General features: G+C 37.2%; 2 protein-coding genes across 5 annotated transcripts in view; one reads left to right on the forward strand and one right to left on the reverse strand.

Annotated features, from left to right (window-relative positions):
- NDUFAF2 (NADH:ubiquinone oxidoreductase complex assembly factor 2) overlaps positions 1 to 8,755 on the forward strand; it is a 182,286-nt gene extending 173,531 nt beyond the window's left edge. Inside the window, exon 4 of the mRNA XM_068535376.1 lies at positions 7,104 to 8,755. Coding sequence (XP_068391477.1) covers positions 7,104 to 7,355 — 252 coding nt within the window. The 3' untranslated portion in view covers positions 7,356 to 8,755. The remainder of the gene's footprint in view (positions 1 to 7,103) is intronic.
- Positions 8,756 to 12,026: 3,271 nt separating this feature from the next.
- Positions 12,027 to 16,000, reverse strand: SMIM15 (small integral membrane protein 15). Of its 4 annotated transcripts, none has more exons than XM_068535381.1 (3): positions 15,920 to 16,000; positions 14,487 to 14,613; positions 12,027 to 13,575 (listed from the first exon to the last, which is right to left on the reverse strand). In XM_068535381.1, the coding sequence occupies exon 3, from the start codon at positions 13,561 to 13,563 to the stop codon at positions 13,339 to 13,341; it is 225 nt and encodes a 74-aa protein (XP_068391482.1). In that variant the 5' UTR covers positions 13,564 to 13,575; positions 14,487 to 14,613; positions 15,920 to 16,000; the 3' UTR covers positions 12,027 to 13,338. The 4 variants fall into 4 exon arrangements, with proteins under 4 accessions (XP_068391482.1, XP_068391481.1, XP_068391480.1 ...); XM_068535380.1 differs by lacking the exon at positions 15,920 to 16,000 and adding an exon at positions 15,789 to 15,913; XM_068535379.1 differs by lacking the exon at positions 15,920 to 16,000 and adding an exon at positions 15,541 to 15,913.
- Between the last annotated feature and the right edge of the window lie 265 nt (positions 16,001 to 16,265).

Below are 16,265 nucleotides of genomic sequence, written 5' to 3' on the forward strand. Positions count from 1 at the left end.
ACTGTATATTAGAGCTGATTTCTTCACCATTTTGGAAAAGTCATGTGTACTAGATTTTCACATAAGGGACTATATGATTAGAGTGGGATGATATAATTCCTAACGTCTTTGAGTCAACGTGTTTGAAGACTGCATTTTCAAGCTTTAATTTTTGTCTGTATTTTATTAGTTAAAAAAAAACAACTTTAAAAATGCTTTTGTGATTACCACACTTAGCAATTTGCAACATGTAGTACAACAACAGGACAGCTACCAAAAGGGCTCTTAAGCAGGGCTCTTAGCAAAGAAGTGGCACTGAAAAGGACTCGAGCTGCAACCTTTTGGTGGCTTGAGTTCTCATCACTGAATTAATAAATAGTACACAATAAATAACCATTAACTTGTCTAAACTACAAAAACAGGGTTAAGCTTGTTAAATGCATCCAGAGCTTTTTTTTTTAATCTTTTTTCAATGTAATCCTTCACAAACAATGGTAATTTATAATTTGACGTAGAAAAATATATAAATTCAAACATTTAACACAATACTTTTCGCAGCTGAGTTTGTCTATTTTTCCAATATTAAGGCTCTGTAAACAACTCAAGCCTAAGCTAATTTGCTCCAGCTGAACACCCCTGGTGCCTGTTGAAATGAGAGAGATTGTCACAGAACAGTAGTCATTCATAAACAATGTACTTAGGAAAAGTTCTGAAATATCAGATTTTGGTACAGCTTGTGCTTTCTCTATTGTCAGTATGGTTTCTTTCTCTTCTTCCCCGAGATTGGTTGAGAATGATATCCTTCAATACTTCACTCCAGGGGACTCTTTGATGTGACCTTCTCAGAAACGAGTTAACCTCATGCATGACTTTCTGATTGTCCACCCCACCAGATTCAGCTTCAGTGGAGAAGGGCCATTGTTGACATACTGCTTCAAATCCCAGGCCAGGGAAGCCAGGACAGTGGTGCAACACATGGAAGTTTTGGTGGGCAGAGGCTCTTTGTCAGGTGGGAGTAGGGAGGGAATGAGGCATCATCTGTCTCCCAGGTAGTACTATTAATCTGAGGACTGCATATGGTCATAATAGTCCTCTTGCATTTCAGGCTGTACTTCTCCTCTATTTAGTGGTAACTGACATCTTTGCAGAGCTTGAGAAGTCCTTCTGGTGGGGGTACAGTGAGGATAACCCTCAAAATCTATAGCAGTAGTTTCAATGCACAATGTGATGAAGTGCCTCATGGGCTCAAGGAGCTGGGAGTGGGTAGACATAAAGTCAAAGGGCATTGAGTACCTAGCAGAGTGTCCCAAAGTCTAACATTTTTCCCTGAAATGAAGTCCTTCATTCTGATATTTTTGGCACTATTCATTCCTTTATGTAGATTCAAGTTTCCATATTGTATCATTTTTTCAACCTAAAGTATTTAATACTTCCTTTAGTGTTCTTGTAAGAGAGGTTTGCTTGTGACAAAAACATCTATTTTTTTTTTTTTTTTTGTCTGAAAATGTCATTATGCCTTCATTTTTAAAGGATGTTTCCACTGGATATAGGATTCTAAATTGACAGTTTTTATTTTCTTTCAGTGTATTAAAGTCATTCCTTGCATTGTTTTGTACCTTGCATTGTTTTGTACCTTGCATTGTTTCTGATGAGAACTCAATAGTATTTATCTTTGTCTCATAAATGTCTTTCTTTTGTAGCTTATTTTAAGATTTTCTCTTTTATCATTAGTTTTTAGCAAGTTGGTTTTGATATGCTTTGGTTTTGTATTTTTCCTACTTGGAGTTTTTTTAGTTTCTTGGATATATAGATTTATATGTTTATTTATTTGATATATTTTTTAGTCATTATTTTTTCTCCTTCCTCTCTCTTCTCTTTCTGTGATTCCAGTTACATGTATGTGAGACTGCTTAATATTGCCCCACAGCTCACTGAGGCTCTGGTTCAGTTTTTAAGCTATTTTCTCTCTCTTTTGCTTCAGTTTGGATAGTTTCCATTGCCTTGTTTTCAGATTCATTTTTCTTTTCTTCTGCAGGGTCTAATCCGCTGTTAAGCATATCCATTACTTTTTTTATTTCATGTATTGTATTTTTCACCTCTAGAAGTTCCATTTGGTTCTTTTTAAATGTTTCTCCTTTTTTTCTCTTTATGTTAATTTTTCTTTTAAGTCTTTGAACATATTTATAGTAGATGTGATAAAGTCCTTATCTATTAATTTCATCATTTCTATCATGTTTCTGTTGACTGGTTTTGGATCACACTTTCCTTCTTCACTTCTTGATTGGATGATAAACATTGAAATAGTATATTGTTTACTGTCTGTGTTTTGTTGTCTTCCTTTTAAAAATGTTGAGGGTTTTTTTTTTTTTTTGAGTATATTAATTTACATGTGAATCAGCCCAAACTTTTGGAGGCTTTAGTTTTAAGTTTTGTTCAGGCGGCTATAGAGCAGTACTGTTCAATAGGAGTTTCTGCAATAATGGAAATGTTTTGTATCTGTACTTTTCAGTATGGTAGCCACTAGTCACATTTGGCTACTAAACACTTGAAATGTGCCTAGTACAATTAAGGAACTAAATTTTAAAATTTAATTAATTTAAATAACATTTGGCTAGTGGCTACTGTATTGGACAGTGCAGGTCTAGAGTTACCTCAACTCTTGTGCCAATTTATTCTTACTCCTAAGGAGTGATCTTTCTGAAGTCTTTATACTAAATGCCCTGCAGGTTTGGTGAGGCATCTCTGGCTGATTAGAACTTGAATGTCCCCTAGTCTCAGCTGCAGCAGGTGTTCAGTTTACAGCTCCCCAGTAGTTATTCTTTAGCCAGAAATTGACCTTCCTGGCCCTGTAGAGTCTCATCCTACCCACATACAGTTTAATACTCAGCTGAACACTCAAGGGTACCCCTATACAGGTTTCTAGAACTCTGTGTGTGTGTGTGTGTGTGTGTGTGTGTGTGTGTGTTCTGGTACTGTGCCCCACAAATTTCAGCTTCCTCAGCTTTCCTAACCAAGCATCTCTATCTCTTTAGCTCAGCGAGATAACCAACCTCTGCTTGGGTTCCCTGACCCTGTGCAACAGCCTCCAGCTGAGGTGATACAGGGCTTATCTCGTTTATTTCCCCTCTCTCAAGGATCACAGTACTGCACTGGCTGTTGTTTAGTATCTGAAAAGTTTAGTATTTTTGTCCAGATTTCTAGTTGTTTATGGCAGAAAAACTAGTCTGGCACCAGTTACTCCATCTTGTTTTCAAGCCAGTAGATTATGTCTTACTAACACCTCTGTTCTCAATCCAGTGGTAATGCTTGCTGCCTTTGTTGGAGACTGTAGCACATTAAATTGGAGATTTTTTCATCCTGGCAAAATTATGAATTTTGTTCATTCTTCATGAGGACAGCAATTGATGTAGGGATCCTGCTATTTACAAAATGTTCACAACAAATAGTTATTCAATGTATGTCACAAATTAGTGGGTTAAATTTTTAAGGACTTAAAGATATAAGTATTGAGACTACATTTCTACCCTGAGATGAGAAAGCGGGACAGATATAAGTTTGGTGTGTTTATTTTTAATGGAATAGAATAAACAATCACTATTTAAAAATCCACCTGTAACATCTTCTGTTGTACTATTACTGCCCAATAGCCAGTTCTTTCCCAGTCTTTACAACAGCCCATAGAAGAAGGCAGTACTGTAATCTCCATTTTACATGAGGAAACTGAGACACAGAGAGGTTAAGCAACATTAACAGGGTCACAGCTAGTAAATGGCAAAACTGAGATTTATATGCAGTTAGTCTTGCTTCAAAGCCCATGTTTTTAACTGCAAACTTTCAGAAGATCTAACAATGTGAACAGTATGCATATGAGTATTTGAGATGTAAATTTTATTTATACATAGTCACTGTGTTCCCATTTTCAGATAAAGAAACTGAAACTGAACAAAGTTAACTTTCTTGGTGTCACAGATAGTAAAAGGTAGATTTGAGATTGCAACTATGTGTTTGGGTCAAAGAACTATCTATGTGGATAGTCATGAGGGTTCTATTTTTTTTTTATGAAAAAGTGATATATTGGAAACAAAAATAGGGGTAGACATTAAGTAAGTCATGGCATAATGCAAGTGATAAAATCCATACAACTATTTTTTTTAATGTGAAAGAATACTGATGGAGAAAAGTGGTATGCAAAAGGATAAATATTTGCTTTAAACATATAAACATTTATGTGAAGACCTACTTACCCTTGGTTTATGCCTAAAATGCTGAAACAAACAATGTTTTTATTGATAAACATATTGAGACTTAAGGTGATATTTTTCCAAGGAAATAATGTAAGGGAAAAATCCTTGCTTTATAGTAATTTCTGCTATGAAATAGGCTTTGTTACAGAATTACTTCTGTTTCTCTTTTAGTCTACAAATTCCTATTTTTTCCACCTAACTACTTTCATTTTATCTATTCCAAATATTTACAAAACTAGATTTCCTTTCACAAATGATTTATGTTCTGTGTAATTTTTCTGGAAGCTGTTGGCAGGGGTCTGGTAACCATTAGTTAAAAAAAAAAAAAAAAGACATTCTTTTCTAGGAAAAACTATAGTCTCCATGTTTTTCAACTCCAAAATCTTTCATCTTCATATTAAAATAATTAACATATTCAGACTGGCTTTTTATTGGCCTAAATAGCTGTTATAAGAAAGAAACTACTTGGCAGAGTAATGGTGAGTAAAGAGGAATTATATGAAGGCAGGAAAAAAGAAAGAACAGCTCTCTGCCCTCAGTTTCCTTTTATGCAGAAGGCATAGGCTTGCACCAGCTGCAAGACTGCAACAGTAGAGCTGAAATCCCTAAAGGCAATGTGACTGATGCTCTTATACCAGGCCAAGCAAGCCTTATACCAGCTTCTCAGTAGTGTCTTGCTCCCTGTGGTGGGCTCCTAGTGCAAGTTCAACCCTCCTGAACCTTTCATTCTGCTCAGGAGAAAGAGCCTCCGGGCTGACACGCCAGTTCATAGAGGGTCTTGAAGAGTCTGGAGATGAAGTGAAGATGAGATGGCCTCAGACTGAAAAATATTTCCACCTACTTCCTTTATTTCCAGTATCACACTGAGGGATTTCTTTTGTGACATATGGTCACCCCACCTGAGAATTCTACAGGGTATATGAAAGGCAAAGCCTGACTCTCACCCTCACTCATAGCAGCTGTCCCTAAACTCATAGTTACTGTGGTTATTAAATTACTCATAGGGAATTGATCTGTTATAGAAATTACAAGAATATTTATAAATACGCCTTCCCTCACATGTTTGCTTTAGGAGAGGTTTCATTAGATGGGCCCTTCTTTGTGTCTAAAAGTCTGTAACACTACAATCTCCTCAAATCTTTTCCTGTAAGTGTAGACCATTATTCTAAATGTGATTTTTAAATATCAGTGTTTACCTTTTTGGAGAACTATTATTGCTTGAAATTCATGTTAGAAACAGATTGCATCATATATTTAAATAACCAGATGTGTCATTTTTTTTTAAAGGAACCATTTTTTTAAATAAATTTATTTATTTTTATTTATTTATTTTTGGCTTCATTGGGTCTTCGCTGCTGCGCTCGGGCTTTCTCTAGTTGTGGCGAGCGGGGGCTACTCTTCGTTGCGGTGTGCGGGCTTCTCATTGCAGTGGCTTCTCTTGTTGCGGAGCACGGGCTCTAGGCGCGCGGGCTTCAGTAGTTGTGGCTCGCGGGCTCTAGAGTGCAGGCTCAGTAGTTGTGGCAGGCGGGCTTAGTTGCTCTGCGGCATGTGGGATCTTCCTGGACCAGGGCTTGAACCCGTGTCCCCTGCATTGGCAGGCGGATTCTTAACCGCTGCGCTGCCAGGGAAGTCCCAGATGTGTCATTTTTTTAAATGTTGAAATTTAAAAATAACTTGGGAGAATTTGTTTTTGTCAGTGTTGTCAGATATTAGTTATGTTAACATTCATATTATAAATAACAAATATATTCTTAAAGAAAAATCAGAAAATACAGATAAGCAAAAAGAACATTTAAAAATTTCACCCAGGGAATTCCCCGGCAGTCCAGTGGTTAGGACTCTGCCCTTTCAATGCCGAGGGCGCCCATTCAATCCTTGGTGGGGGAGCTAAGATCCCGCAAGCTGTGAGGCGCAGAAAAAAAAAAAAAAAAAAAAAATTTCACCCATTTAGAAATAATTAAGATAGAAGAGGAAGAAGGAATCAATAAAGGTAAAAGACGTAATTACTATTTCATCTGTTTTTAAGATGCATATCTTCAAATTTTAACATCTCTGAAATCAGGATGTGAGGGAGTTTGCCTTTTTTAGTGGTACATATAACAGCGATGCATCTTAAATTTGATGGTCTTGTATTCAATGAAATACAGTAATAGATTCATTGTTGTTCGGGGTATAGATCCTTACAAATAGAATAGCAAATCTGAGTGACAAAACCGCATTGCACAAATTGCTTGCACTGATTTGAGGAAGCATTTCCAATAGCAAAATGCCTCTCTGGAACTGGTGTCTAAGGCTTGCTGAACTCTGATTCCGTTTCTGTCCTCCTCTTCACTGCCATACCACTCCAGAGGCGAAAGGGAAATAGATGGGACTTGGTCCTGGCGCTATAGAGGGTGGCCTTAGCAACCATGCTTTAAGTCCCACAGAGAAAAGACTGGCAGGAACATCTTTCTGAGGCCCTCTCACCTTCACTTCATCTCCAATAGAAAGTACAAATCACTGATTAGTTTTTGAGGTAGTAAATAGCTGTTAAATTTAGAAAATCTTTGATAAGAGTGACTTTTATGCTCTTGTGTAATATTTCATGTTAAGTGGTTTGTTTCACTTACTGGGTAGTAAATATTTCTATTTCATTATCCTTCTCATCTTTTTATTATAGTATACAAGGACATGGCTGTTTAATTCAAAATAACATCAATATATAATCAGATAGCTTTTTCAGACTTACCCTGTACATATCTATATATTATTTAAATGCAAGGCAAGTATGTATATATGTACTTTATTTTTCATTAGCTATTTTATTTTTATAAAACCTGTAGTTTGAGTTTTCTTCTAACTAGGACTTTAATGATTTCTTCCATTTATATATGCATGCAGGAAATAATGAAGAATGAAAAATATAAAGAAGAAATTAAAATGAAAACCAAAGACTTTTATGAAAAAGAAAAACTCCTCAGAGAAGAGAGCAACAAGGAACACTTGGCTCCGCCAGTTCAAACTCAGATTAAAGGGCATGCCTCCGCTCCGGACTTTGGAAAAGAAGAATCCTCGGTGGCTCCCACCAGCACTGGTAAAACCTTTCAGCCAGGATCCTGGATGCCACAAGATGGCAAGAGCCACAATCAATGAATGCACTGTGGTAAAATCATTTCATTTATATATGTATGTGACTATTTTAACAAGTAAAAGTAAAAAGTTACTTTGTATTTTCTGACTGTACAATAGCTCTCTATTCCAGTAAGCTTAAGAACTTGTTTTTACTATGCATAAGAAGTGTGAGGTTATGAACTATAGAAACCTAACTTCTTTTAGACTTAAATCCTTCACTTGATTTAGTCATCATTCTCTGTTTATGAATTTGCTTAGTTTTTTTTCCTCTTTGAGTTGCTCCCTTGAGAAGTATCTTGTAGCTGTAAATGCTCAGTACATTTTAGATCCTTACGATCATTTAGAAACCACCCAAAGTGTATCTTGGTAGAAAATGATAAGGGTAAATATTGAACTGTCCTAACTGATCAAATATAAAAGGAGAAGACTGCTATTTCTGTAGAGGCACTCTGTAAGATTCTAAAGGACTAATCAAAAACATGAACTTGGATAAAACACGTGGAGGCCAGGATAAAGCACGTGGAGGCCAAGAAAATTTATTTGATAAATGAAAAAAACCCTATGATATTGATGAGTAGATGGGACAAAAGCTATTTTATGGTGGGATTGAGGATGGAGTTTTAAAGAAGGAATTAGGACCAATGGAAGTAGACAATCTATCACAAAAGTCTGAAAAGATGGTAAACAGAGAAATGGTAATCGTAGTTCTGTGAGATTAAAAATTACTTGGAAGAAATAGAAAATAGGGCAGAGTTCTCAGAACGTGATTCCACTGATAGTGGAGATTACAGTGATTTCTATATTGGAGAAAATTATAGACAGATGACAACATTAAAACAGATTATATATAAAAGTGTCATACATTTTCTGAAGTGCACAACCAAGTTTTTGTTGCTAACAGAGTTCTAATTCTAATATAGAGGCCTTCTAACAGTGTTTGACATTGTAGCAACTACTCAATAAATACTGAGATTTTTACTTAATATTAGAAGGTAAAATTTTTAATTGCTTAGGAAATAAACTACAGAAAAATACAACTTTATAAAATGTTATACTAAAACAAGTAATCAAATGTAATCACCATAATACTTATGAAATGACAAAAAAAAGCCCCTAGGTGGTAATATTAACGTTCCAGCAGCCCTGTTAATATCAAGTTAATCATTCTGTCTCTTTATATTATTACAAAGTAGTATTACATTTTACCAAAGAGGCAAAAAAGGAACTAGCTATTAGGCAATATAAAAAGAGATAAAATTTGTTGTATAATTGACTGTAAAGTAAGATGTTCTTGAACCCCAGGTTACAGGAAAAACTGTAAATTCTAACATGCTAGAATAGAATGTTTCTACTACCAAATTCCTATCAGCTTATTAACTGTATTCTATATACATATTTTACAAAAGCTTGTCGTGTAGGCTGTTTATAAATATCTTAATGTATGACAGAATTTACGTTAATTTTAATTTTTATGGTTTTCATTTCAAAATACCTGTTTTACATAAAAGAAAATCTTAGCCAACAGTTACATTATATAAGAAGATGATACTGGCCCACCCATTATTAGTAAAGTATGTACTTTCAAAGTGATTTTGAGAGGTGGGAATAAACTTTGTAGTCATCCATCCACACTCCTTTCCTCAAGACTAACATCTTTAGGATGACTGGTTACACTGTTAGGTGGTATCAGAACAGAGTTGAGAACATTTAGTCCTACATAAAAACTGAACTATAATCTTGGCCTAATTAAGATTGCTTTTCTAAACAATCTTGTTTTTATATGTGGCTTTTAAGCCAGACACATGTAAAGCAGAATCAAAGTTTCACATAAAATATTCACTTGTCCACCATATTTCATATTTTAAATAGTTATATTTGGGGAATTTACAAGTTGTTTTTTTTTTATGAAAATGTTTTTCTTCATCTTTTCAAGACAGACTCCAAAACCCATGCAGTTTTTTTAATTTCAAAAGTTAAAATGTTCATTTTAAAATAATTAAAGTGCGGCTTCCCTGGTGGTGCAGTGGTTAAAAATCTGCCTGCCAATGCAAGGGACACGGGTTCGAGCCCTGGTCCGGGAAGATCCCACATGCTGAGGAGCAACTAAGCCCACGCACCACAACTACTGAGCCTGAGCCCTAGAGCCCGCGTGCCACAACTACTGAGCCCACGTGCCACACCTACTGAAGCCTGCGAGCCTAGAGCCCATGCTCCGCAACAAGAGAAGCCACGACAATAAGAAGCCCGCGCACCGCAACTAAGAGTAGCCCCCCGCTCACCGAAACTAGAGAGCCCACGCACAGCAACAAAGACCCAACACAGCCAAAAATAAATTGATTTAAAAAAATAATAATTAAAGTGTCATACATACCTTAAGTACTCTCAGATAAATCCTTCCTAACTTCCTATGCCTCTGCTATACATGCATATAGCATTTTTTTTCCCCAAAGGCCTTATTATACAAACTGCTCAGGTATACATGTGTTGCCTTTTGGGTTTAACCGTATAAATCTAGCCTATTAGCTATGCCTTGGATATCTGAAGTTAAAAATTTAAAAAAAAGGAGGAAATAAATTTTTCCCCATTATGTTATCCTTTTGCATTCCATTTTTACTAACAGATTTCTGGCTCTCATTTACTTCCTAATTTCATCAGCCTTGACCCAATACCATCATATTGACTTTTTTAATGCTATCTCATTAACCACACTATCTAAAATGTAACCTGAATTCATTTAGACTAGGCTTTCTCAAACTATTTGTGTTCTTCGGGGGAAAAGAAAAGAGAGTCTATGATAGTCAAAGAAGGTTAAAAGACTCCAAGAAATCATGCAGAAATGAATTGTCTTATCTTGTGTTTCCCAAACTTTTGGTATTTGAACACGGAATCCCCTTTAATGTTTGAGAAATACAGAATTTGTCCTTATATATTACAGATATGAAGTAAATCAGAGTGATACTATAATCAGTTGCAAACCTGAAAGCAATCATTCCTAAATAGGTATCAGACTTCCTCTAACTTAAAACCAGATGAGGTATAAAGTGCCCCTCACGATGGGTGAAGAGCTGTTCGTTATAGTGGATCTCAACGTTGGGTTTCTAGCTCGCAGCATCCGAAGCTTATTTCCAGTTTGCTCACTGTAATTTCAGGAAATAGGTTTAAAATCCCCTTGCACATCTGATACAGTAACACCATGCTGAAGTTTACCACATGGTAAACTATGGATCAAATTCTGATGCACAAACTTTTTGGTGGTAAAATGTTTGTTATAGGCAGCTTGTTTGTTTTTCCTTCAAAACCAGCCATAAAATGGTAATTGATTATATTAGTTCTAAGAACTTCAGAAACAACGTAATAGGTAGGCAGTTTTTAAAAGAATTATTCTGGGTAACAGTAAATGGGATTCTTGTAACCGTTAACAGGATGTTACAATAAAAGATTGATTTTTCTGAAGACTCTCAAACCTCATAATACACAGTCCCCAGCTTAATTTTTCAACTTTACGATACACATTCACATTCAACAGAAACGTTCTTTGAGTTTTAATCTTTTCTCAGGCTAGCAGTGTGCAGTAGGACACTTGTGATGCTGGGCAGTGGCAGGGAGCCACAGCTCTCAGTCAGCCATGCAATCACAAGTAAACAACTGATACCCACACAACCATTCTGTTTTTCACTTTCAGTACATTATTCAGTAAATTATTTTCAGCTTGCAGTGGGTTTATCAGGATGTAATCCATTTTAAATTGAGGAAGCTCTATAGTCTAATTTACACCACCCCCCAACACACACAAACATATAGACACATATTATAAAACCTTGTTGATCTCAAATGTATAAAAAGGCTCCATACATTTTGGGAAAAGCTGAAGAAACAATAAATGGCCTATGTCAAACAAATACAAAATTGTATTAAGACTAACAGGGACTATAAAAAAACCTATTTTAGTTAAATACCTTTAAATTGTCACAATGAACAATGAAACCATAGCTTTAGTGGATATAAGTTTTGTTTAAATTTCAATGACAATATAAAAAGCATATCCTAGATCGCCTGAATAACTAATTTGTAATTAAACACTGAATTATTTCAGTGCTTGGAGCTGCAATGTGTTGATCACACTGGCACCAAGTAGGAACTGACAACCTAAAACAACAGTAACAAGTATTGTTCAAACCAGTCCATAAACATTCTCAGAGGTCCTTAGGTTCTCATATTTGAGAAACATTGCTCTCAATTTTTATAAGTACAGTTGACCCTTGAACAACATGGGTTTGAACTGTGTGGGGTCACTTACACACAGATGTTTTTAGTGGTAAATACTACAATACTACATGATCCAGGGTTGGTTGAATCCACGGATGAAGAACTGTGGGTACAGAGGGACCTCGGAACTGCATATATGGAGGACCTGCATATAGGAAGGAACAACGTATAGGGAGGGCCCACTATAAATTATACAGGAATTTTCAACTGCAAGGGAGGACTCATGCTCCTAACCCCCACAAAAAAAAAACAAAGCCCAGGGTGGTGTTCAGGAGTCAACTGCATGCTTATCTATAAATGAAATTTGTAACCCTCTGAAAAGTCTAACTTCTGTAACATATTTAACTTGAATTATTACTCCTCCCCCCACAAAAAAAACCAAAGCCCAGGACCTCTTTATAAAAACGTATCAAATTTATTTCAATATCTAGTTTCATTTTTTTAAGTTAAAGCTTTTAGACAATTTTTTTGTAATTTAAGATTCATTATCAGGGGTGAGGAAAACATTAATAAGCTATTAATTACTGACAACAAATAAAATTATTAACCATGCATTTATAAAAGCCATGTTAAAGAGTAAAAAGTTCCAGTTATACTACTTAACTGAAGGAAATATCCTTCAGCCCTTTATTTCTAACTATAACACATTCTAATTTTGACATGATTTACACCTTTTTCACCCAACTAATACTATGCTAAACAAAATTTTTCCAACTGTTAAGCCTCTCTTTACCATTTATGAAATATGACTTAACTGTTACTCTTTAAAAGTTCCTTAAAAGAAATTTGAATTTTAATTTTCACCATGAACCTGTTTGATCAAAAAAGTAAAGGACATCACTACCACATGAATTAAAAGAATGGAATGAAAAACAAAAGTGGTATTATATAATCAGCAAATTATTTTATAAGACATTGTAACTACTTCACATTTCTACTTATAGCACAAGTGAGAATTAACTGGTTCCAAGGTACTACAAGGTTTGGCATTTTTACTCCAAGCTTTAAATCATAGTGTTCCTCTACTCAAGTCACCTCTAAGAAAATGGCAGTGTTCATAAGTACAAAAATTGTTATATCCAGTAAGTGGTATTCTACATAGTCAAGATAATAAGAGAATTCTTTATAAAATTAGATTTTTAAAAATGCAGAATGTCTGGTAATTACCAGTATCTCAAAAGCTAAAATGAGAAAAATACAGAAAATAGAAGTACTCGTTGAATAATAATACTTTGCTTTGAGGAAGCCAGAAATGATTCTATTTCAAGAAATAAGTAATAATGATAAAAGATGTGATTAGTACACTGTATCTCTTTTAAGCCAAAGCATGCTTTTCACCTCAGGACAATTCTGATTTTTACATTCTTAATCTCCTTTGTCCAGAACAGGACCCCATTTTAAGCCATTATTTGAATAGAGTCCATAATCTAAAGCCATTTTTCTCCACAGGATGTTTTCACTTTAGTACATACGCTGCAAAAAGGCAAATGACTAAGTCAGTTATAAAGAATCTGTAGCATAATAAATGCCAACTTACAGTAACTGTCAACAGACTTCTACACCGAAGCCTAAAAGTTGCTATAGTACAGGTGAGAACTAACATGATTCTTCCACATGCTCAGACTTCGTTTACTAAATAATACTGTCATAAGATGTGAAAAGAAACCTTAATGGGTCCTTCCAAAGCTGCATAATTTTCCAGACGATTTTCCTCTGGCTGCAGAGCCTGTTCATTCCTTCAATCCTTTTTTAGTCGTTTAGCTTTTGCAATATTTTCTTGACGTTTTTGTTTCTTCTTTTGCTCCTTTTCCCTGGCCTCGATCATCTTGGCCAATTTCCAAGACAGTACAGCACTTGCTAGAAACAATGGAGTTAGGGCCAGAATAACTGTTGTAAGGAAGCCATATGGGTCCTTTGCAGCCCATTCCACAACATACTCAGCCCAAGCCTTTATATCAAACATCTTTGTAGAGGCCTTAGGAAAGCAGGGGGTGGGGGGAGAGACAACAAGAGAAAAGACTATGTGGTTAATCAAATTTTGAAAAAGGTACCCCAAAAATCAGTTAACTCAGAATTCCATTATCACTCAGTAGTTTGGTTTGTTGTTTTTAAGAAGTACTAATTAGTACTATTTTAATAAGGACTAATACTTCTAGTAAGAAAAAATAATTCACCTAGGACAACCAGAAGAGTGACACTTAAAAGATGTGTAGAAGATAAAAGGAAAAACGATGTGTAATCTGTCATAAGGACTAGGCATTCTCATATGCCTCCTATATTCAAGACAAACTTTATTTAGCAGCAGAGTTTTAAAAGAATTTTGAGTTTTATGTGCTCATTCCAGGAAACAGCTAATCCCATATGTCATTTTTTTACATAGCCTTAGTACTATTAAGTGCTAATTAACAAGAGTACAATCATCAAATTTGCTATTTGAAAGCTACAGAATATGTGAAATGCCTGGAGAAAGGGAGGTAATGGATGGCTGTTTCCAGGAATGAAACGAGAGGGTAAGGGAACCATAATATCCATTCATATGCAAAGAGATATAAGCAAAAGGTGACATGCTATTTTATGCCTTCTTTCGGCTTTTGAGGACTCCTATTTGAGGACATAATTTAGTAAATGAGAACAACTTTAATAGATGAGAAAATTAACCATTACAGGTGCCATGCATTTTGTTCCGTTTTGAGTTGGTAAGGGAGGGCCATCTGGCAAATGAGGATGTTGTGGATTTGAGTGACATTTTCTATTTTGCCCCAGAGGCTTTTCAACCTTCATGTTTGTGTCGATCTCTATTCAAAGTGGAGAATTAGAATACCTGGGTAGGAATGGGTGTATATACAGTCACTTAAAATTTCAGCTGGGATTTAAAAAATCATCTACCTTATGCTTTAGTGATCTCTAACTTTGTCCTGGGATTATTAGCCAATCACAATTTCAGATGACCCTTGGTTGGTTGTCTTCTTTAGCTCTACCATACACTTCTGAGAGAATGCTTAAATTCTATATACTGGTTGGGTTGAAAAGAATAGATAAAAGAAAAACGTTAAAAGTCAACTTTAAGGAATTATAATACAATTTTAAATGGAAAATTTCTAAATTCTCTATATGCAACCTATAAATGACATGTAAAATCGCCTGGCACATTAAATACATTTAATATCTATTGCTTTCTAATTTTAAGAAAGAAATAATTACACAATGGTAAATGCCCTGTAAGAAAATCCTAGTTACTGGAGATCAAATATTTTACTAAATTACTTACTTCAACAATAAAATTATTTACGAAGTTCACTAACATATAAGTTAGCTCACTGATATGTTACAGCATATCCATTCCCAGATCTTGAACTTTTTATACTAAAAAAGTCAATTATTTGTTTATAGGGTTAGGTATACAATCGCAAAATCAAACACCGCTTTACTCTTAAAAGGTTTTTTTTGTCTCCCTATTATACAGTTTGTGTTCCTTATAGAAAACCCAGAGATAAGCAAAACAAAATATATATCACCCACAATCCCATCACCTACATAAAACTACCATGACTGGTTTTAATTATATCCTATCACAACTTCTTCATATTTTCAACTGAAGACACATTAAAGTGCCTAAGATATCGTTAAATATCCTAGCCTCCCCCCCCATTCGTAGGCTCCCACCCACACAGTCGAGCCTAGGCTCTACAGATATCCATCTGTTTCTTCAGCTTCTCCAGCCCAGTAATGAATTAACTAATGCAAGATTGAGAGATGAGCAAAAGAACTTTGCAATAAAGAGTAAAGCGGAAGTGAAGGACCCGGTTATGGCCGCGTTTTAGCCATTAACACAGAGAAAGGAGTTACCGTCCACAGGACACACGCCTCCCATGCACCTCAATTTCGGACCCCAAGCGCACTCGCCTCCCACACTTTAAGGAATATTTCTTTTCTTCCTTACGAGAAGGATCGGCCGCGCTTGATCTCCGGACCGGACCCGCGCGGCGCCTAAAGCTGCAGCTAATGGCACCTCACAGCCATCCGCACTTTCCCTCCTTCCTTGTGTTTTCCTCGCTCACCCTTCCTCACCGCCCCCGGCCGCCCGCCCCTGGGGCCACGCTCCCCAGACCCTCCGCCTCGGCAAGCGCGGGCCCGGCGGGGCTCGCACAACGGGCGGCCCCCGGGAATCAGGGGTCGTCCCCGTCACACCTCGGGCCGTCGGCGCCCTGGCCGCCTCCGCTGGGCACGGGGGCAAAACTGCGGCTGCGACCACCACCGGCCTCCCCTACATCGCGCCCGAGACGATGGGTCCTTAGACCCCCCCCCCACTCCCAACTAACCTTCAAGCCGGAAACAGGAAGGCGGAAGCCGCGGCTCTCCCGACCCGCCCACAGGCCGGCCCTTGCCTGGATCCGGCCTGAGGAAGTCGAGGGGCCAGTTTCCGGCTGCGCCATTGCTGTGTGGGGCCCGGGACCCGGACTTCGAGCACGCGGGGAGGGCGGGGCGGCGCCCGGGTTTCCGGGGAGCGGCAGGTGAGGCCGCGCGGGGCGAACGGTGGTGCCCGGCTGGTTGCTGGCTCGGAGCCCGAGCGTCGCGCCTCCTGTCTGGGTGGCGTCCTGCCTGAGGCTCGGGTGGGCTCCGCCCTCCGGGAGCCGGTCCGGAAGCACGGAGGGCCCCCTACCTTTG

Source organism: Eschrichtius robustus, chromosome 2, assembly GCF_028021215.1.
Source record: "Eschrichtius robustus isolate mEscRob2 chromosome 2, mEscRob2.pri, whole genome shotgun sequence".
In the NCBI taxonomy this organism is placed as follows: Eukaryota; Metazoa; Chordata; class Mammalia; order Artiodactyla; family Eschrichtiidae; genus Eschrichtius; species Eschrichtius robustus.

Bases quoted from the DNA above. Each gene is read 5' to 3' on its own strand.
- SMIM15 (XM_068535381.1), bottom strand. From the start codon at position 13,563: ATGTTTGATATAAAGGCTTGGGCTGAGTATGTTGTGGAATGGGCTGCA.